The 21,351-nt window shown below is 50.2% G+C and overlaps 9 protein-coding genes across 9 annotated transcripts; 3 read left to right on the plus strand and 6 right to left on the minus strand.

Moving 5' to 3' along the window:
• Window positions 1-402: 402 nt before the first annotated feature.
• VTN77DRAFT_1714 (uncharacterized protein) lies at window positions 403-2,363 on the minus strand (the record flags this gene model as incomplete). Its single annotated transcript, XM_069417476.1, has 4 exons — window positions 403-1,311; window positions 1,386-1,539; window positions 1,605-2,022; window positions 2,078-2,363. 4 exons carry the CDS (start codon window positions 2,361-2,363, stop codon window positions 403-405), a joined length of 1,767 nt encoding a protein of 588 aa, XP_069279819.1.
• A 3,721-nt stretch (window positions 2,364-6,084) lies between these two features.
• VTN77DRAFT_1715 (uncharacterized protein) lies at window positions 6,085-6,704 on the minus strand (the record flags this gene model as incomplete). Its single annotated transcript, XM_069417477.1, has 6 exons — window positions 6,085-6,123; window positions 6,193-6,256; window positions 6,341-6,368; window positions 6,434-6,472; window positions 6,564-6,620; window positions 6,680-6,704. The coding sequence occupies 6 exons, from the start codon at window positions 6,702-6,704 to the stop codon at window positions 6,085-6,087; spliced, it is 252 nt and encodes an 83-aa protein (XP_069279820.1).
• A 480-nt stretch (window positions 6,705-7,184) lies between these two features.
• On the plus strand, window positions 7,185-10,838 carry VTN77DRAFT_1716 (uncharacterized protein; the record flags this gene model as incomplete). The annotated part of the gene is made up of 3 exons (XM_069417478.1): window positions 7,185-7,309; window positions 7,364-10,572; window positions 10,639-10,838. The coding sequence occupies 3 exons, from the start codon at window positions 7,185-7,187 to the stop codon at window positions 10,836-10,838; spliced, it is 3,534 nt and encodes a 1,177-aa protein (XP_069279821.1).
• Window positions 10,839-11,449: 611 nt separating this feature from the next.
• On the minus strand, window positions 11,450-12,640 carry VTN77DRAFT_1717 (uncharacterized protein; the record flags this gene model as incomplete). Its single annotated transcript, XM_069417479.1, has 1 exon — window positions 11,450-12,640. The coding sequence occupies one exon, from the start codon at window positions 12,638-12,640 to the stop codon at window positions 11,450-11,452; it is 1,191 nt and encodes a 396-aa protein (XP_069279822.1).
• A 607-nt stretch (window positions 12,641-13,247) lies between these two features.
• On the plus strand, window positions 13,248-14,752 carry VTN77DRAFT_1718 (uncharacterized protein; the record flags this gene model as incomplete). The annotated part of the gene is made up of 5 exons (XM_069417480.1): window positions 13,248-13,338; window positions 13,431-13,480; window positions 13,539-14,221; window positions 14,269-14,585; window positions 14,670-14,752. The coding sequence occupies 5 exons, from the start codon at window positions 13,248-13,250 to the stop codon at window positions 14,750-14,752; spliced, it is 1,224 nt and encodes a 407-aa protein (XP_069279823.1).
• Window positions 14,753-16,169: 1,417 nt separating this feature from the next.
• Window positions 16,170-17,195, minus strand: VTN77DRAFT_1719 (uncharacterized protein; the record flags this gene model as incomplete). Its single annotated transcript, XM_069417481.1, has 1 exon — window positions 16,170-17,195. The coding sequence occupies one exon, from the start codon at window positions 17,193-17,195 to the stop codon at window positions 16,170-16,172; it is 1,026 nt and encodes a 341-aa protein (XP_069279824.1).
• Window positions 17,196-17,993: 798 nt separating this feature from the next.
• VTN77DRAFT_1720 (uncharacterized protein) lies at window positions 17,994-19,108 on the minus strand (the record flags this gene model as incomplete). The annotated part of the gene is made up of 5 exons (XM_069417483.1): window positions 17,994-18,133; window positions 18,188-18,430; window positions 18,484-18,588; window positions 18,645-18,943; window positions 19,014-19,108. 5 exons carry the CDS (start codon window positions 19,106-19,108, stop codon window positions 17,994-17,996), a joined length of 882 nt encoding a protein of 293 aa, XP_069279825.1.
• Window positions 19,109-19,334: 226 nt separating this feature from the next.
• VTN77DRAFT_1721 (uncharacterized protein) lies at window positions 19,335-20,043 on the plus strand (the record flags this gene model as incomplete). Its single annotated transcript, XM_069417484.1, has 2 exons — window positions 19,335-19,514; window positions 19,591-20,043. The coding sequence occupies 2 exons, from the start codon at window positions 19,335-19,337 to the stop codon at window positions 20,041-20,043; spliced, it is 633 nt and encodes a 210-aa protein (XP_069279826.1).
• A 322-nt stretch (window positions 20,044-20,365) lies between these two features.
• VTN77DRAFT_1722 (uncharacterized protein) lies at window positions 20,366-21,070 on the minus strand (the record flags this gene model as incomplete). The annotated part of the gene is made up of 3 exons (XM_069417485.1): window positions 20,366-20,528; window positions 20,591-20,895; window positions 21,053-21,070. The coding sequence occupies 3 exons, from the start codon at window positions 21,068-21,070 to the stop codon at window positions 20,366-20,368; spliced, it is 486 nt and encodes a 161-aa protein (XP_069279827.1).
• Between the last annotated feature and the right edge of the window lie 281 nt (window positions 21,071-21,351).

A 21,351-nucleotide genomic window follows, 5' to 3' on the forward strand; every position in this document is an offset into this window, starting at 1 on the left:
CTCTAACAGGAGATCTAAACCATGAGGCTAATCACCCAGCACATACAATAGGTCTGAACCTTTGGATAGACATCACCATTGATGACTATTTCGCGTACTAACTATGAAAATACAGTTGCTGAGCTCACCATTACGAAGTCAGCCGATGGATCTTACAGCACATATAGAGAAATAGCATCTGGCATATGGATTCAAATTCATGTCTTCTATCATCTCTCGTGCTGGAACAGGTTCCTACGCCGAATCACCACAAATATTCATAGTGCAGACAACGCAAAAATGTCCCTTCTGAAAGAGACAGGCATTTATAATCTCATCTGGTCACCAAAGCCAGGTGCAAGAAGAACAACAGCAAGTCATGGTACAGGTATTATGTCCGCGAGAACCATGTGGGTTTCGCTGTTAACAGAAGAATTTGTAGACTTTCTTCCACGTCGGCCAAGTAGCCTGCTCGGCGCGCTCCTCTTCGATGAGGTGTTGGACGTCGAGATCCCGACGTCCGGTGTTGAGGTCCATATCCTTCGCACGGATGAACGGAGTCCTTTTCCAGATCTTGTAGTAGATGTAGAATGCGATGATGATCGGAGCGGCCAGGTACGCAGAAAAGAAGTTCTCGACGAGGTCCCTGGCGCTCTCACTAGCATACCCGACCGGGGCGAAGGCGACCCAGAACTGGGCAACGAGGACCAGGCAGTTGAAGATGAAGCCGATCCAGGAACCGATAAGACCAGCCTGGGATCTGTAGGGCAATTCATCCAAACTGTGGCCCTGGACCTTCCATCCTTGACGGAAGCGGATGTGAGCCAAGCAGATAGAACCCCAGGTGAAGATTGAAGACAGGCCGGAGATGGCGATCATCCATTCGAACGCCTGACTCTCCTTGTCCGAAGCAGCCAGGTAGCATAGGAGACCCAGGGCGGAGGCCAGGATGATGGCAAAGAGAGGCCGGCCCTGGCGATCGATGTAGGCAAGGAATCTGGGCGCCTGGCCCTGTTCAGCCAGGGCGGCGAGAGTACGAGAAGATCCGTAGACGGACGAGTTGCCCACGGACAGAACCGCAATCATAATGACCACGTTCATCACTGAGTCCAGCCCACTGATGCCGGCATTCTTGATGGCGATGACGAACGGAGATGCTTTGGCGTCGGCCGAAGAGCTCCCGCTCAGAAGACGGGGATCAGTGTACGGGACTAGGAGACCGACAATGGTCAGGGCCACCACGTAGAAGAGGGCGATCCGCCAGAACACCTGCTTGATCGCACTGGGGAGAGATTTGCGAGGATTGGCCGTTTCCGCCGCAGCAAGACCGATCTGACTGTCTGTCAGCCCTGGAAATCACATCTGGGGGATTTGGATATGACTGGGAACGATGTTGAGATACTGACCAATTCGGTACCGGCGAAGGCGAAAGCTGCGTTGACGAAGACACTGCAAAGACCCTTGAATCCATGGTTGAAGGCGCCTGGGTTGTGCCAGTATCTTCCACCAATGTAACCCCCATGAGGACCGCCACCGCAGTCGAGGATAATACCCAAGATGCTAGAAAGAAGAGCAAGTCAGCGCCCCTGGCTGTTTGCAGACTTGGAAGGGGGGAGAAAACTGACATGAATCCAATGACGGCAATGACCTTGATGATTGAAAACACAAACTCGGCCTCACCGTAGCCGCGCACACCAAACAGGTTAATGGAGACGATGAGCACCCAGAAAATGGTGACCCAGGCGGCCGGTGAGACGTGCGAGTCCCAGTAACCCACCGTGATGGAGGCGGCGACAATTTCCAGGGGTAATACGACCAGCCATTGCAAGGCGTAATTCCAGCCCATGGCAAAACCCCAGGCAGGATCGAGGAAACGGGTCGAGTAAGCGGCGAACGAACCGGCGACGGGGTACAGGACGGCCATTTCACCAAGACCTTGCATCGTGCAATACAACATGATGCCGATCAGGATGTAGGCAATGACGACGGATGCCGGGCCACCAGAGGCGAGGACAGATCCCGAGGCGACGAACAGACCAGTACCTGGACCACGTTAGCTCGCAAAAGCCTCTGGAGGGGAAGTTCTTCTCATCTATACCGATAGAGCCACCAATTGCGATCATCTGAAGATGACGGCCTTTCAGACGGCGATGCAGCGGGGAGGTGGCGGTATTCGCAGCGGCCGTCTCGACATCGAAGACTTTGCCATCTGCTCCGACCTGACCCCGTTTCGTGACGTGCGCATTGGGGTCCCGCTTGAAGCTGTCGAGAATTCGCCTGCCGAGGGATCCCCGCGTGGTTTCAGTCTCGCCGTAAGCTGGGAGAGGGGCGACAGAAGGGTCGGAGCCGACAACGGCCTCCTTGGAATTTACGTCTTTCTCCATGGCGGGCAATCACCGTACCCTTTCCTTCCGCAATTGTGTTTTGACGTTTCTCTGTTTCCGACTTCACCCTTGTTCTCCTTCGAGATATACGGACAAGCCGCAGCTCTGAGGCGTCAGGTGCAGTCTCTGGGAAGAAGAAAATGGAGAAGGTGCGACTGGGAATCCGGTGACCTCACCCTATCCCGGTTAGGAAGGTAGCAGGGCTTGACACCGCAGTGTCGCGTCAAACAAAAGCAAAGCCTGAATTGAGAGTAGAGGGACACGTGAGGAGAAGAATCGAAAGGAAAACAGAAGGAAAGGGAATCGCATCGACTATATACGAACTCGGAGCCGTGGGTACAAGCATGGGCCACAGATCTTTCCTTCTACTTTTCCTCCAGCCTTCCACTACAGGAACCGTGCGGTGACCAAGGAGGGGGCTTCCCTGGAGAAGCTTATCACAGTATGCCCGCATTTCGAAGAAAAAGTTCAGCCGTTCAATGATGAACCGACCGGGGTCGCCGCGCGTGATCGTGCGCCTCTGGTTCTTCCACTCACAGCCACGGATTCAGGCGGGGAACGAGACCGGGGGGCGAAAGTGATTGAGATGAGCGAGGCGGAAATGACATTTAACGGCGTCGATTGGCCGGGAAGGTTTGGGGCTTCCGTCTTAGGAAGAGGATTCGGAGCCTACCTAGGTAACTAGATAACTAACAGGTAATTAGGTGGTTAATTAATCGATTTTGAAACTGGAAACGAGCCGTCTGGGCTCTGGAGGCTGGGCATCTGGGAGACTGTTCTCCGTAACTGGCAGGACTCCGCAAGCGGCCCACCACGAAATTGTCTGACCACTGTTGAAAACGCGATAGCGCGATGTGGAGTCATCCTACCCTGCTATCTACGGACGACATTATTGTGTGAGTAATAAGCGTCCGTAATGCGTTGGGCTTCCCCAGAAAAGCCTGGGCGCCAGCCAAGCGGATCCCTGGAAACCCAAAAAAGTTTAACATGCTGGGTGGCAATTCTGGCAGACCGGACGGCCAAGCCTCTTCTTTACGATAATTCATCAAAAGATGCAGTGGTCTGATAACAGACTTGCAATAGCTCTCTGCCACAAAAACTCACTATTATTCCTCAGTAAGCATGGCTGTTTTCAGCCACTGCAGGTTTAACCGACCTGCTGCAACCGGAGCTTCTGATTGGGCCATTAGCGCTTTCCGCTCCGGTCTTCATGATCTCATGCATCGAAGCCTTGCAGAACAATCCTGTGAAACAAAGACATGGTTTCTTTCGATCCATGCCTATTTGATAAGAATGAACAATCTCATTGATGAGATGGTAATTCTTTGTGAGCTGATTGTTAGCCCACAATAGATAATGATTTTTGCCCGAAGTCTGCGCCTCTTGCTCTGTACTCCGTATTTTGAAGATAAAAATGATAGGATGTGCAGAGCCTATTCCCTACTCGGTACCTAGTCCATGGATACTTTGCGGTATTTTTAAACTTCTAACAGTTCTAACTTATCTATCTAGTATGATTTATGACTATGAATCCATTATCAGCCAGCACCATGAAGACGCCCGGCCGCAGCCAAGACAACGTAATTCCTTGGCCCAGACAATCGACCACGGTTCTTATCGTCGTTGGGCACTAGTGTGCCCGGTTCCAAGAAGTCGAAAGTTTGAAGTTTCAAGCGTAGAATTGTTCTGGAAGCGTGTGACTGCGCTGGGAATGCTCCTTCCCCCTGTCTTCGAATTGCACTGGTGAATAGAGTTCTCAGCAGACAATAACGTGGCTGCAAGGTGCCACTGGGACGAGAGACGTCGAGAGTAGAGTGTGCGCTACAGCTGTCCACCCGTGCGAGAATTACTCTGTATTGGGCTCGCGCTACTCGAGACGATCTGCTCCACTTGTGTGCTGGCAGGCTGGCAGCTATTGCGTACTTGGTATGCTATGGGGTGATTAATCGCGCTTATGGCGTGTCTTGGATTCTTCTAACAATACTCCGTATGGAGTACTGCTCTTATTATTATTTGCCGGGCTTGCTCAGTCAAAAGTGCAAAGGTCGCGTTGAGTCGCCACAAACCTGTAGGAGGTTGATATTTTTTTTATCCTCGAGAATAATTAGCAATTGCATCAATATTGAAAGCTGAGTATGTATTCTTTCCAACAGTCCGAAATGGCTTGCATGCTGGTACCTCGCAGCCTCCTTGGTGCATTCTGCAGCGACTATTTCTTGCATGGCGTTCGGGACGGCTGCCAGTCATCCCGAGGAAATTTCGAGAGAAACCCGATCCAAATGCGGCGCACCCCTTCAGCCGATTCTAACCACCTTAGTCACCTTGGATCAACATCCTCAGTGAACGTGATTCTGCACGTCTTTTTTGTCTGAGATCAACTAGCAACCACTCCACGGGGTAAACAATTTAATGTCCATTTTAACTCGTCTTGGCCTTTCTGGAGATGTATCCACCCCCAGAGTCCCCGAGAAAAGGGGTAGACTGACTCCAGATTCGAGGCGTTGACGCGGGGATGGCGGATCCTATTATGTAACAGATACTACGGCTATGGGCTCTTACCTCGGGTTTTGGCTGTTCAGAGTGATCACGCCTTGGAACTGGGGATATCTATGGATGAAAAGGGTCCAGCTGATTGTTACTAATAATTCATTATTATTCGTCCGGTGACCACTGACAACTGATCATGTTGGGGAGAACTGGAATGCGGGGTGTCTTGGCTTTCTGGAGTACTCCATACTCCGTAATATGGAGTAATCCCGCCTGCCATCGACCTGAGTTCATGAACGTGGTTTCAGGTGGAGCTTCTTTGAAGATTGACAGCTGCTTGAGCTCTTTTCTCCGCAAAATTCAGACAGTCAGATTGTGCCAGATAGCGACGCGCTGCACAGCGATCCACGGATTCTCCAGACTTTAGTTGCGTCAGATAACTCTCAATATACGAGGGGCAAGAAGCGGAAATCTTCGGTACTTCTGTTGCCTCCCCCTGTGGTTAATCTTCTATAAACTCCGCAGATATGCGAATCTTTCTACCTAGGTAAACAACATAATTAGCTAAGGTTTCTTGGGATAATCATTGATAGGTATTCCTACGAACCTTGGAACTTACCCTGACGTGTAGGTCATATGATGACAATTGATATGGACTAATTATTCGCCCTGTCCCAGTTTCCTGTATACTGATACTATGAGGACATAGTTGGATCTTGGGCATAACTAAATCGCTAAAATCAATTTCTATGATCTGTCTTAACAAGACGATCGACGGGACTAACAAGAACTAGGACTCCTAGTGGACAAAATAAAATGATGGGAAAAAATCCGAACTAGCAATGTCGCCTTTATAATATGCTCTGTTCCTTATGGATAGAAATCCTATCCATATCCTCGACCTGGATAACTTTGTTGGCTGCAAGCCAGATTTCTTTGGTTTCTATACACTCACAGAATTGTTATTGACGTTGTGAGAGTGGACTTATGATGGGTTATATGAAGTGAAATAGCCATTATTCATATTCGTACACATACAGTACATGTTTATGGTGAGGACCCCAAAGGTGCAGTAATTAGGCATCTCCGATAACACCAATTACGCCAGTTTTTTAACATTTTTTTTTTGGTTATCTCAAAATAATTTTCCTCATTAGTCATTCATTCAAGGCGGACATCATATCTAGCCTTTTTTTTTTCTTATTTTTATTTTCTTGCCCTTCCTATTCGTCCCCTATGAGCTGGCCACAGGCCCCTCACCGCCAGGAATCAACTAGAGATAATTCTCATTAGCCAGAGTCTGAAACAAGAATCGAATCTCTTGAAGAGAACAGCTGCTTACCATGCAGATATTATTCCCGTTGAGCAGGATCTTGGGAAGTTTCTCCTGAGTGCCAGAATAATCACTGATTGTCATGTTAGATGGGTTCGACAGAGGAGAATTCAAAAAAAAAAAGGACGAAAAGAAAAGATACAAAGACGAGACGTACAATTCTGTCACATCTTCCAACACCATGTCTGCAACTCCGTTAGCATCTGCTACCATCATAGCTGGACTGAAAGAAAGATTGAGAGATACATACTGACGTAATCATCAAATCCAAGTAAAGTACCTGAAAATTCTGTTTATGCATTGTTAGTAGGGAGATACTAGAGCGCAACATCCATCTTCTCGTTTCGTATAACTAAAGAGCCGTCCGGGACTAAACCTACCTTTGTCGCCTTTCATGACCACCCAGATTTTGGAACCGACACATTTGTCAATCAGCTCTGTATCCACAGATTAGCATTCCGCAAAAGGACCTTACACAGCGGTTCGAGATGCTTACCAAGAGGTAGTAGTTGAGAAGCCATTGCGAATGAATAAAAGATTTCAAGGGCAACCTCCGGCAGTCGGTATACACAGCTGATGCAGACACTAGCGGTGATATAGAAGCGCAAATCCTACGAAGGAGGCACCTTGGTCTGGTTGCTCTGAAGAAATAGATCAATGAACGTGCTTTTGTAGATGGATGATGATGATGTTGATGGACCACTCACGTGGCTGACTCGGACTTGAAGATTTCCCTGACCCGATATTCTAACCTGAACTGGATTAGTTCCACTGCCTAGTACGGTAGTACGTCCGGCGGCTGGACCAAGGTTGAGCTCCGAGTAATTCGTTATCGATAGTTTTCTTTATCTTGAATGTGTTTTTTCTTCTCAAGATTCCTTTCCCAAAGCAGAGGCGGCATCTGACCTCTACAATGCTTGACATACGAATTCACTCATAACAGAGGTTCGGTGCTGCTCGAATTGGCTGGTTCCGGGCAGTAAGTATGGTCACATTGAGCGATGCAAATCCGCCTACAATATGCAGCGGGCTGGACGCCTCGCGGTGCCGCCTCTGCATTTCAAAACGGCTGCGGCTATGTTGGCAGATTCGATGGGTTTTCATCAGTCCGACTTCATAGGCGAAGGTTCGTATTGTTCTAGCGCATTGGGCTCTGTATTGACTGACCAGACGCCTGCAGTGGATTTGCGATCCTCCCCAGTCATGCCCGTGGACCCTGTATACGTTTCCCATGTTGTAACTCATGTTCCGTGACGGTTGATTCCGGGCGGCACTTTTCAAGCGGCTCATTGCTCGGTCGAGCTGGGCGAGGAGCTGCGTCGGAAGATGCCGACGAATTTGACGACCCTGAATTGCTCGACGAGCTCACCGGTTCCAGAGATGACACTTTTAGCGATCTCGGATCCATGATTCGGAAAAGGGGAACTGGTCAAGTCCATAGAAGACCTGTTTCGCTAAAACCTGTTTCACCTGCGGAAGCGTTGCGCGCTCGACAACGAGCGGAGGCTGCTAAAGCTTTTGCGCAACGACAAGCCCTTAATAAACTTCGGGAGACGGTTCGCAGGGTTGAGTCTGGACTGGCTTCAATCACACCTTTTAGTCGACTTGTTTCTGAATTTTGCGATGCCAAATATCTCGGACTCGAAAACGAGCTTTCACGTTCTGCGCGGCGCATCAGTGACCTGAAAAGCGATTTTGGTCGACTTGTTTCTGAGTATTGCGATGCTAAATATCTCGGACTCGAAAACGAGCTTTCTCGTTGTGCGCAGCTCATCAGTGACCTGAAAAGCGATTACCGTCGGTTGAAATTTTCCCTAGAGGTCGTCTCCATTGCATTGCGAGTGTCTGCTCTTTCCGATGCCTTTAGGGAACTAGTACATGAACTCAACGAAGAGTTTATAAGACCTCGTGCTTCAGCGAGGAAGAAAGTTGACGATATTCTGGACTCAGTGCTTTCGCTCCAGAAAAAGTACATGTCCTTACAAGACTCATTTCGTGTTGCTCTCCAAAAAAGTCATGAGGTTTCCGATATCCTCCAATCCCTGGGCAGCGATCGGGACATTCCTTCAGAACGCCGCAAAACATATTATGCATTCAAGGATGCTCAAAGATGGACCGCTCGTGAAGTCGCCAGGGCAGGCCATGTTTTCCGCCGATTCTACTTCTTACGAACCAACTTAGAAGGTCCCCTTGCCGGTGCATCATATTTACGTCTCATCAGTCTGTACGGAAATGAGTGGCCTCGCATCCACGAGCGCTCCAAGACATTGAGACTCTCGATAGAAGCGTTGGTTGGGGGGTCAGTTTCTAGAAAGGTCTCGCGTAGACAATGGACATACGAGAACATCCTACTGCATTTTTATATGCGGCGGCTGAGAAAGCGATTTCCGGCACGCAGTCCGCGGTTGAACATCTTTTGGAGGCAACTGGACGTCTTAGCCCCGTTTGAACTGCTTTGGGCGTCGACAGGTGCTCTCAGCACCGAGATCGCCTACCTGATAAGCACTCTAGCCAATCCACCTCCGGGTCTCTGGTCGAACCTGGACACAAAGGCACGCCTACGACACGTTCGAAATTTAAAAGAGGTCCATCATGCTTTTGATTATTTTCGCGGTGACATCTCGAATGAATACACGTGGCTGAGAATGATCAACTGGTTGCGATTGCAGTCAGAATCTAGAATCCATGATTTAGGCGAAACTGCTTTTACTGTTCAAAGCGGTCTGTTCACTCCAGCCACGCCTCTGAGCAAGAATACTGCTCTCTTCCGTCAATGGGTCTTGCAGATGGACAGCTATGTAAACCAGACACTAGCCCTGGGGGAAGTGCAGCTAAATCACCTAAGGATGTGGTACGGTTCCTCCCAGAAAACCTCTGTCGGTGCAGAATTCCATGAAGAAGAGGAACTCGACGATATCGCATTACGGCAAGTCCACAGTGAACTCTACCCTCTAGGTGTGGAATCCGTGTCTCAAAACGGTGATACATCTGGCACAAAAGCACGTACACGACTCTCTGTGCGCAGACCTTTGAAACACCGAATGGCGACTCAAATGAAGCCGCTTTTCTCCTTCAGGAGATCGGCTAAACTATCAGCAAGAGCACGAAGTTCGAAGATTCTCGATGATGCAGTGACGCTGGTAAGAAATGTTCCTACAGATACCACAGGCGATCATGGTGAAAGAAACGCGAAGCCAACGAGGTCTGTATTGTCTTCGGGCTCAAACCGGAGTTTCGCTCAACGTTCGAAGCGAGCCGAGGAAAATTCCCGAGATGGATCGATGAATTCACTTGGGGATCAGAGAGAAAACAATTCTGAGCAGCGGTCTGACAAACCTTTGAACAGTCGGAGTAACCCGAAGAAAAGAAAGCACCAGACAAGGGTCGGGAAGGCCACTCGAGAGAAGGTGAAAGCTGGAAGCCGAAGAAGGGTTCAAAGCGAGGAACCTTCGAAGAACTCTCCCAGCCGCACGCGACGAGCACCGCGATCAGCCGACACTACAATATCCAAGCGCTATTCGCGGCCGAAACGGACACCGTGCTCCTCTTCCAAGTTTTCCGTACCAAGAGTCTCCGGTGGTCCTTCTAGCTCCGCATTTTCACGACAATATAGCACTGGACCTGGAACTCATGGAGACAGCTCCGCTGATGGCCATTCTGAGAACGAGTTCAGCTTGACAGACTTCTCACAGGAAGCCTCCCGAACCGACCACAATACGTTGAATTCAGAGGATCTGGTATCGACAGGCTCAAGCCCTGACACAGCAACCGCCGTAAAGAGGTTTACGACCCAGATCACTAGCTCTGTTGAAAAGGCTCCCCGTCCGCAATTCTGGAGTCATAATCTGTGTAAGGGACCTGGGGATAAGAGCATCGTCGTCCACTATTGCACGACCCTTGAAAGTACGGAACGGGTCACAAGTCTTTTTCTCAAGAGCGATGTAGTGGGATTCGACCTCGAGTGGATGGCCCAGACCTTTTCCACCGACGGCATCAAGAATAATGTATCTCTGATCCAGTTAGCAAACGAGGAACGCATAGCCCTCTTTCACATCGCTCTTTTCCGACCTGGCGAAACGCTTGACGAGCTCGTTGCCCCGTCACTCAAGAAGCTGCTTGAATCCCCTGATATTACCAAGGTGGGCGTGTCGATCAAAGCGGATTGTACGCGCGTGCGTCGACATCTGGGGATCAACGTGCGGGGTCAGTTCGAGCTCAGCCATTTGTACAAACTGGTGAAATATTCGCAATCCAATCCGAAGCTGGTCAACAAGCGCTTGGTGAATCTGAGCCTGCAGGTCGAGGAGCATTTGGGCCTACCGCTGTACAAGGAGGACGATGTCAGATGCAGCGACTGGTCGCGGAGGCTGGACTACCGTCAAGTTCAATGTAAGTTTGATGACTCGTCAAAGATAATCAGAGCATGTTGTGGCTGAATTAAGTGGTAAAATGCAGACGCCGCCGCTGATCCCTACGCCTGCCTGCGTCTGTACCATGTCATGGAGGCGAAGAGAAAGGCACTCAACCCGGTTCCACCGCGCCCAGCCTTTGTGGAACTCGACCTTCCAATCCGTCTGGCGAATGGAGAGCCAGTTCCTAGAACAAGGGAAGATTCCCAAGAACCAGAACCGGTAAGAGAACGAGATGCCTGCTGAGGAATCTGCCCCGAAGCAGCTACAGGCCAAGTCTCCATGACATCAACACTTGTCTTTGCTTGAAATTTTTTTTTAAAAAAAATATACCAATTGACCATCTTGAATACTATACCATGGCGTTGAATGGGACCTCTACATTGTTTGACCGCCACATTACATATCTCATCTCCCTATTCTTCTTCTTATGTTCGTTTTTGACAGAATGATAATAATTATAGACACTCTCCCGATGTATTTATTTAGAATAGGATGTCGCCTTTGCAACTTGTATCATTATGTGATGTGGGTTGCCAACATGCGTAGTCTAGAGCTCTAGAACGAGATGGAGCTCAGGGAGAGAAGAAACCTGGAGGATATCGAACGGAGTATCCAGCGAGAAGACCTGTTTCGAAGAATTGTACTGTATATGTATATATATATCGTAGAACAAACAAGAATCTACATGGGAACTGATTCGTACAATTCGTGAGGACGTAGAAATGATACCCCTAATAAGTATATATACAAGAGAAAAAAGCTGACGCCTTAACCAAACGCCTGTGGATGATGCTCACTGTTACTTCTTATGTAGTATGCACGACTTCTTTTAATATTCAGGTAATAGTAGCGATCTACCCCCTCACCGGCAGGATCTTCGATGCCAGCACCTCCTGCCGACAGAGCGGACACTCCGGTTTCTCACGGACCCAATCCCGGATACAAGTCCAGCAGAAGACGTGCCCGCAGGTCGTCACGCTGGGGTCCTTGAACAGCTCCAGACACAGCGTGCACTTGCGCTGCTGGCCCGCGGGAATCCATGGCACGGCCGCAGGGTCAGTGGACAGGTCGTAGCGGGGCGTGGAGGCAGGAAGAGCCGGGATGGACGGGGGGTGCTGCACGGAGGAGAGAAGCTTGTCCTGCTTGCTGCGCTCGTCTGCGCTCTGGCGCAACCCAGACGTGGAAGCGGACGACTCCGGCTCTACTTCTACCTCCCGTTGCATGGATGCGATGGTCTGCCGGATGTGGATGATCCCCTGCACTGTCATCTGCAGCACGAGCAGCACACCAAGCACCTCGTATCCGACGCGTTGTTCGCTCTCCTCGATCCGCTTGGTGAACACATACCGTAGACCCCAGAGGCGCTTGGAGAGATGATAGTACGCGCCGGTAAAGTAGAATGTTGCTAGACTGAGAGCATAGATTGGAGACAAGGACGTCAGCGAGTCGAGGTGCTCGAGGATATACGTCTGCAAGCGAAGAGTGGTCAGGAATCGACTTTTTGTTGTCTTGGATGCACGATCTTTCAACGAAGTCATGCGAGATGCGCCGTTCTGCATCGCCGCCTTTGCATGTTTTCTGGCGATGCTGCGCTCCAGCTTGGCGCGTATCTTCTGTCGGAGCGAGGGAAGGATGCGTCCCAAGATCCAGGGCAGCAGGATACTGCTCAGAATGTATCCCGCTCGCCGTCCAATCGAGGGGAGTTGCAGCGTGTCATCTTCCAGCTGCACGATGTCGCAATATTCCTCTCCCAGTGTCCGATTCCCAATCAGCGTGGTCAGGGAGAAGTACAGGATCTCCGTCAGGTTCTTGATCGTTTCCGAGTGTGCATGTGCATATCGCGCGCCTTTCAACGAGCGGATGATGGACTGTGCTTGGTTGGTAAGCGTGCTGGTTATGAAGCCGTCTTTCTCATGGGACCGGATGATGTCTGGGGATGTTGCGAAGGGGTAGAAATGGGCCGTGGGCGCGGAGGTCGATGTCGATGGTGATTGCGATTGTGAAGATGAAGAGGAAGAGGACTGTTTTAAGGAGTCGTCGGCCATTCTGTCCTTTTCCAGAGAAGCGCCTGCAGCAGCAGCATCAATTAGAAGCTTTGAAAGAAGCTGCTCTGGATCATGATGACTCTCTTTATCGGATGTTGTGTATTCAACTATCATATATCGGAAGCGTCCCGAGCCTCGGTAATCTCCACGTGATTTACTTACTCCGTCAGAGATGGGTCCCGAAGCGGTATGGCGGCGGCTGGCCCCAGTCCAGGGACAACCAGCCAATCCCAATGCAGTTCTACTCACGTGATACGGGCCACAGGGGTTGGTCGCGTCTGGTCCGTCGCATCCCGAGAGCTGACCAGACCGACCAGATGGGAAATAATGCAATATTAATGAATCCAGCCATGTCTCCATGATCGCTCCTCTTGAATCTGGCATGTCTCGATCTGCGCTCCTCTCACCCTGAGTCGTTCTTTTTTCCTTTTCTTCCCTTTTGGAAACTTTGTAATAATTAATTATTCTCCATCTTTTCCTCTTTCTTCTTTTTCTTCTTTTTTTGTCTTTTTTTAAAATTGTTTTTTTAAAGCTGGCCATTTCTGAGTTCCCTCCCCCTCCACCCCCCTGACCGTTCTCTTCAGCAACACTACACGCACCTGGGTCAATGGATGTGAGCCGTCATCCGCCGGCGGAGTTGGACGGCTTCAGCAGCTTCCTTCCCTTGCCGTTTCGTGTTGCTATCATACTGGTTGCTGGTAAGGGCGCGACGCTATTTATGTATACGGGAATCTATGTCGTTCCCGACGTGAAACTGGACGGGAAACTAAGAACGTCGTTACACGAACAGGTTTCTGGGGATGGGGTCTTAACCTCCACTATTTGTCTTTGGCAAAGATCGTAGGCATCCTCCCGTCGGCAAAGACTATAAGCAGACAGACTGACTTGCAACCTGCAGGATGTGCCTGCTTTGATCCGGTATCCTTCTCGCCAGTCGCCTCACCAGACTCCTCATCATATCTCGACATATCATCTAGCCACCCTCCTTACGATCCCTCTCGGAGTCTGTCTGCTCGTCTTCTGGGCCGTCACACATGGTTCCGCTGAGCGCGTCATATCGTGGGAGGTCATTCCTCAGTCCTATTTCCTGATATTTGTGATCATCCTCATTCTGCCATTTCACCGTCTTTCTCGCTCCGGTCGACACAGATTCCTGGTGGTGTTGCGGCGCATCAGTCTTGGTGGACTGGCAGAGACGCAAGATGGAAAGTTTGGGGATATTCTTCTTGCCGATGCCCTCACGAGCTATGCGAAAGTCTTCGCGGAGATTTTTATAAATTTCTGCATGTTCTTTTCACGCAAAACCTCGAGTACCGGCAAGCCAGACCGTAGTTGTGGAGGGGAAATGGTTGTACCCTTGATCATTGCCATTCCGAGTGCCATCCGACTGCGGCAATGTCTGATTGAGTTTATCCGTGTGCGGCGTGCGGGGCTCCGGGGTGATGGCTGGGGAGGACAACACTTGGCCAACGCTCTGAAATATGCCACGGCTTTCCCTGTTATCATCTTCACGGCCTTGGAGCGGAATTACAGCCCACTGAAGGCTAATGGGCTCAGCGAGGTGACCGTGTCACGATTATGGTATGTTTATCTCATCGCAAGAAACGGACCTTGCTGACTCAAACTAGGGTCTTCTTCTGTCTCGTCAACTCGTGCTACTCCTTCTACTGGGACGTCGCTAAGGATTGGGACCTGACCTTGTTCTCCGCGGAGCGCAGCCGGCCGGATCATCCATTTGGCCTGCGACGACACCGTGCCTTTTACTCGAATGGACTGTACTACGGCGCAATCATCATCGATCTCATTCTGCGATTCACCTGGGTATGCCGACTGTCGCGGCGATTCGATCGGATCAACAACCTCGAAAGCGGCATCTTCCTGCTCATGTTCCTGGAGGTAGCCAGGCGATGGATGTGGATTTTTTTCCGAGTCGAGACCGAGTGGGGTAAGTCGCCTGTCGCCTGTCGCCTTCATCGGCGTGTTACAATTGCAATTAAAAAAAAAAGCAATCGCTGACGTCCTCATGCAGTCCGCAACACCAGAGGCCCCGCACCAGACGACATACTCCTTGGTGAATTCAGCGGAAAGTTCGACGACGACAGAAGAGACTAGACGTTGACTAGAGGTTAACTAGAGGTTAAGTTAGGAGTCATTGTGCTTGATATATTCCCATCCATAGACTATCATTTTCTTTTATATACCCTGTTCGTTTATCTGCTTGCTGACAACTTTCTTTTTTTTTTGCCTTTCAAGTCGCTACTATCAAGATGAGTTAAGATAAAGAAATGTCTGTTGGAGTGGTTTGCTTTGGTTTTTGTGTGTTACTTACTTAATACTTGCACTGATACTTGTATTGTAGATAGCAGAAATCCTTTCTTTTTCATTTATAATGTTTTACTTTCCTATTTCATGGTTTGGCGGTTGGGGAGGCTTTCTTCTGGTTTCTGTGCTGTATCTTCAGGCGATATTATATTGTTGGCTATGCTTCGCGGTTATTATCTATCTCGAACCAACTGAGCTGGACTACGGAGTGAGTACTTCATGATCCATCCTGATGCTACCTCTTTTTTTTTTTGACTTAACCCCTGGGTGAACTGTATATGAGAGGAACAGAATTTGGTCTGGTTGGTTATAGTAGGCCTACGATATAAAATAAGAATAATACTGGCAACAGACATGCTGTATCGGATCATATATCCGCCTGCTCGCCCGTCTATGAACAAGTACAATACAGTACGCTGGCCGGTTAGAATTACTCTGATTCGATTCGACAGGGTGACGTTGCTCTCTTTCATCATGTTTTCTGCGTACATGTATGTACACTATGTCACTAACTGCTCATTGTATATATATTGCACTACCTAGTTTTTATATGCACGATAGGAACAGTATGTATGTATGTACATAGATAGATAGGGGAAGTTCCAGGGAAAGTCACCAGCCCGCTCGCCCGCTCGCTCGCTCACTGCTAAGATTATCTTCTTCAAGTTTCCATCACATATAATATAGTATATACTATAATATATACCATGATTTGCAGTTGCAGCTGCAATTGCAATTGCAATTCCTGCGGACAGACAGACAGGCAGGCAGACAGATATACAGATGGATGGATGTCAAATGGGCCGAGTCAAAATATGAAAAACAAAAACAGTAGAGTGGAAGAAAGAATAGAATAGAATAAAGCCGGAAGAACCATGAAACCATGGACATGAAAGAAGCGAAAATGAAGAAGAACACCCCCCGATATCAAACTGGGAACGCCATAGCCAGAAGCAGCAAAAACAGGATGGGAAGAAAGAAAGAAAGAACACCGAAATGTGAAAACCATTAAACCATTTTAAATAGTTTAAGGGTGAGTGCCAATGACCGAGCAATCAACTGAAGCCATCCCATTATTTTCCAATATCCACGCAACGCAGCGCAACGCAAGGATTTATTATGTACGTACGGCAAGGTAAGCTTGTTGATCAAAGCCATCGTAAGGGAAAAAATTGAAAATGAAAAACTTGTTGTGATAATCATCAAACTATGTCCCCCCAGGTGCAGCGGTGTGATTCTCAAACAGATCCTCTAGGTAAGCACTCGGTGCTCGACCCTGCGGCGGAACATTGAGATTTACTGTACTGCTCGACGCACCTAAATGGGACGTCCTGTTACCGCCGCCTGGCGGTCCATCTGGCCCGCTGCTCGGAGGTAGGGAGGGTGATCCAGGCGGGCTGGGTCCGAGATTGCGATTGTGCCCTCCTGGAGCTGCTGCTCCCGTGGAATAGTATCCCGCTGGCAGATAGGTCGATGTTCTGTTCGCCGCTTGGGGCATGCCCGCGCTGGCGGTAGGCGAGTAGAAAAGACTACTCTGCGCGCCAGGACTCTTGGGACCAGCCATATGGCTGTGGCGATGGCTTGGACCAAGCTTCTCCATGGATACGGAGTTGCCGCCATCATGGTGCCTGTGAGAACGACGACGAGAATGTCTTCTAGACTTTCGCTTATTGTTGTTATTGTTCAGGAGAGTCTTCGTTTCTAACTGGGCTTGCTCCATGGCCGCACGACGGACGGAACGGTTGATCGACCATGCCACCATGGCGCGCCAGGCGAGCACTGACAGTCCAACGAACCCCAGAGCCGCTCCCACAGCGATAAACACGGTTCCTTCCGGCAGGTTGGACTGTCGCATGTACGGAGCATTGGCGGTAGGGGGAACGGTGGCTACCGGAATAGTATATGTCAAGCTGCTGCTTGTGGAGCTCGCGGAGCTCGCGGAGCTCGCAGTGGACGTGGTCAATGAGGGTAGAGTATCCGACGAGCTGGTGCTGGTGGTCAGTGGTGGCAGGCTGTTGTCCGTAGATGGTGCATCAGTCGTTTGGGCTGAAGTGGCCGCAGCCGTAGTACCATCGGTGTTTGTTGCCGTAGTCGCAGTGTCGGCTGCTGTGTTCGCGGGGTCGGTGGTGGTCGGGGCTGCTTGCGCAAGCACTTCACCAGCCATCAAGCTGGCCAGCAACAAGACGAGCAAAATCGTAGGCTGGATGCCCAGCCTACCGCGGAAGAGATTCATCGGGAAGGAGACTGTTCGAGTCCGTGTATGACGGAGATCCGGGAATGGGATGTGCAACCTCAAAGAACCTCGCACATCAATCGGTTCACTGGAGTCCCATCTCTCGGTCGATTGAAAAAAAAATTGCTATAGGCTGGTCTTCAATCCGTTTTCTCGCGTCCTGGGAGGGTGATGGATTCGGTACGAACTGGCGTAAGTGCCGTAGTCAACAAAGCGAGCGTGAGCGAAAAAGGAGCAGCCAGCGAAGAGTAACGATGGACGAGTGGAAAGCGCTGGTGAACGAGACTGAATGAAGGACAGCGAAAGCAGTCTTAGTCTTTGCAACAGACGGAGAGGGGCGATCGAGGCCTGTCTCAGATCAGCAGCCAACCCCTGCGTTGCCCCTAGCCAACTGGTGAATGGAGGCATGGCCCTTGCGGCTGAGAGTGATCACGTGGCTGTTATATTTAGTCTCCCTCGACCATACGGAGTAACTGACGATTCTCGGCATAACTACGTGGTTCCGTGACATGATAAGATAATAATGGCTTGCAGAAGCACATACAGATTCAGAATTTATGCCATTAGTCCTTCCACGCTGGCTGGCGGTTTGAGTCGATCAGGCATCCAAAAGACATGAACTATTAGGTACCTAGGTATGGAACACTCAAAGACTCCGTAAGGGAACAAAATACGCTAGAATTGGGAAATCCGAAACACATAAAACACGACCAGCACTTCATCAAAGCTCGAGTGCCAGTGGATACAGACTGGATGTGCTGAGAATAGCTGAGAATACAGTCATGTAGATGTATATATTCATTGCTGCTTCTTCTGTGAGCCAGGAGCAGTGTCCTTCTCAAATGCAGCATAAGGAACCTCCAAGCTCGTCAGAGCGGAAAAGCCAACGTATAAGATGGCCAGAAAAACGAAACCCGCGACAAGACCCATGAAGATGCCTGGAGACGCCGTTAGCGGAGCAGAGAATAGAAAGTGCAATAGTAGAAACGCACCTGGACTGAGGAACTGGTATTCTTCAAACAGAGACCGGCTGCTGTCAGATCCATCCTCCCGAGCATGCCCAGCATAGTCTCGTTTCAACTCCATATGAAGGGGCTCCTGAAATACGCCGCTTTCCAAGTTATAGACAGGAGAATCTGGCTCCGCGTCGTCCACGAATTCTCGGGGGGAGGTGACGTAGACCAAGGTATATTTGCTCGATGGAACTCGGTCAATGATGTCGGCGAGGAAGGCATCTACCAAACAAAAAGTCAGCGGTGCACAGTGATAGGTCGAGTTGTATTCAAACCATTGTCAGCGAGTTGCTGGGCCCGATTGGACCCCAAAGGAAGCATCGGGAATGTCACATCAATCACCCGGGGACTCGTCCCAAAATCCAAGGGGTAAGACCCCGCTGCGAAGTCGTCAGATACCTGATCCGAGATCCTTGAACGTTCCAGCAGCACTCACTTGATGCATCAATCGCGGTAACATGCGCACCACACTCGTCCTTCAATCCATCTCGGATAGATGCTGCATCCAGAATCCCTACCACCTCGGTGACGGTGAAGTTGGACCGGATGGCCTTATCTTTGCCCGTCGCTTTCTCTCGTAACCGTGGCGCAGACTTGCGGCTTGAATAGTCCGTGGCATGGACGCCCGGCTGCGAGGCAATGATATAATAGTCTGAAGGACATGTCTTCAGCTTGCTCCAGACATCTCCAAATAGAGACGTGGCGGACTTGAGATGTGATGAGGATGTAGGGAACCTATTGCCATGTGAGCAATCTGTCTATCTTGTACAGTACGGGAACGTCGCGGGTCGCGGTGGAGACGTACTCTGAAGTCGAAGCGAAGACGAATGGCGAGGTATCTTTAAATCCCTCGACGGCCGCAGCTCCGAGAGCTAACAGCCAAAATCGACTCAGATGCATGATGCGATCTGCTGTATTTCGTCTTCGCAGGCTGCTTGCTTCTGGCAAGGGACGTTCCAAGCTGGAGGTGGCCCGAGGGCGGTCAAGCCAATGACGGCAAGATCTGGGCGTGGGGAGCTAGCCCGCAACACATTTTTATGCTAGCAGAAAATAAGGACGGGTTATTTTATCAGGTCCAGCATCAACTCCCTCATTCCTTTAGGTCAAAAAGCCAGTATATTCTACAATGGCACCTCATGCAAAACGACGCAAATTGACCAGCGCGGTCGAAGAGATTACGTTCGATCCCGTCGCAAGGCACGAGTTCCTCACAGGATTTCATAAGCGCAAGTTACAGCGTACCAGAGCAGCGCAGGAATATGCACAAAAGAAAGCCCGCGAGGAGAGGAGGCTGGAGCGGAAAAAGGTGAGTCCTTTTGTGTTGCTAAGTAGTTCTCAGTGCTTTTGCCAAGATCAATTTCCTGACTTCGTCGTTCATGCAGCTTAGGGAAGAACGAGCGGCGGAGTACCAGCGGATGGTTGAAGAGACTCGAAGACGTATGGAGGAGGAGTTGAACAGTGATACAGACTCAGGGTCAGAGAATAACTCTGGTGAGGAGGAGGAATGGGAGGGCTTCGATGAGCCCCCGCCGGTGGACTACGAAGCAGAGTATATCGACGAGGACAAGTATACGACAGTCACGGTCGAGGAGATGGATCCCTCGAAGGAAGCGCTCTACAAGACAGAAAGTAGTGGTGAAGATGGCGAGAGTAGCGCCCAAGACGAGGACAACGCCGGAGATCGATCATCCGCTCAAAAAGAAGTTCAGAAGAAAGACAAACCGAAGAAAAAAAGGAAAAAGTTCCGCTACGAGTCCAAAGCGGAGCGTCTAATCACCCAACAGAAGGAACGTCTGGCAAAGAGGAGAAAGGCCAAAGCACGACGAGAGCGATAACACTTTTTTTTGATACCTTGTTTTCATATGGCATCGAGTTCACTGAACAAGACGTCTTAGTCCAGAGAGGATCCAGTCGAGCTGGAAAGACAATTTCCATTAAAACGTTATCTATGTACCACAGACACTGGAGGGACAACACACGGGGAATAACAAGAAGAGAAGGTCTGAGAAACCAATCGATGCGGAAGATAGGACCCAGAGTGCCCTCGACGCGAGCGGGACAAATGATAGCTCTCTGCTGAGAGTGGGAAATAGAAAGTTTTGATCTTTGAAACTGGCCTGGGCTGGCTACAGCAGTCCCACCTATGTATAGCCAGGCTTAAACATTGCTTATCGAAATCTCCAGTTCCTGCAATTCCTTCTGCAGATCCGCGTACTTCTTGGCCATCTCCTCGTACTTGGCCTCCCACTGGTCGCGAGCCGCCTCGAGGGCCTGGACCTTCCGCTCGTAGTGACCAGCCTTGACATCGGTCTGGCGAAGCCTGTCATCCAGTTCAGTCTGTCTGTCCATAATGATCGCAGAGTGCTTACGAGGCAGACGTACTTCTCGTTGGTCTCCCGCAGATTCTTGTCGGCCTCCTCGGCCTCCTCCTCGAGCAACTGAAGACGCCGTTGCAAGGCTTCGTTCTGGGTGTCGTGCTGGGCACTTTGGTCGGCCTTCTCCTTGGCCTCCTTCAGGCTGGCTTCCAGCTTTTCTATTTCGGCCTCCAGGAGCTGGTTTCGGTGCGTCAGGGACGTGATCTCCTGTTCCTTGGCCAAGTTCTCCTGCTCCAGCGCCTTGACCTTATTCTTGAGCTCCTCGACCTGGGCGTGGGCCTCATCAGCCTCCACGCGGAGGGCGTTCATTTTCTACAGAGCCCGTCGTCAGCATCTTCTCGTTGATGTAGTTGTACAGAGTGTGCTCTGGGAGCAGGTAGTAACAACGGCAAACCGGGGGGTTCTGATATGGCACCGAGCTGAGAGCTACCCCGCCATCAGGGGCGGCACTGGGGAGTTGCATGCTTACTTCTCTGATCTTATCCATTTTGATAGATGGTTATTTGCAGGGTCAGAAGCAAGATGTATCGACAGCAGAGACAGTAACACAACGGCTTTCGCTCAGCGAGAAACCAGGAGGAAGGACAGAGAGATGTGATATGGGGAAGTTGGGAATCAAGAACAGTCAGGCGGTCGAAGAAAGTGACCGAAGTGCTGGCGGCAGGAGGCACTGGTCCGCTGGCTGCGCAGTGCGGGCAGCGCTGGAGACACGCCAAGCGGGATTGCCATTAGCGCGGCCAACAGACTGCAACGGGAGGCAACACGACG

Source organism: Rasamsonia byssochlamydoides (genome assembly GCF_041956645.1).
Source record: "Rasamsonia byssochlamydoides strain NRRL 3658 unplaced genomic scaffold VTN77scaffold_14, whole genome shotgun sequence".
Taxonomy (NCBI): domain Eukaryota; kingdom Fungi; phylum Ascomycota; class Eurotiomycetes; order Eurotiales; family Trichocomaceae; genus Rasamsonia; species Rasamsonia byssochlamydoides.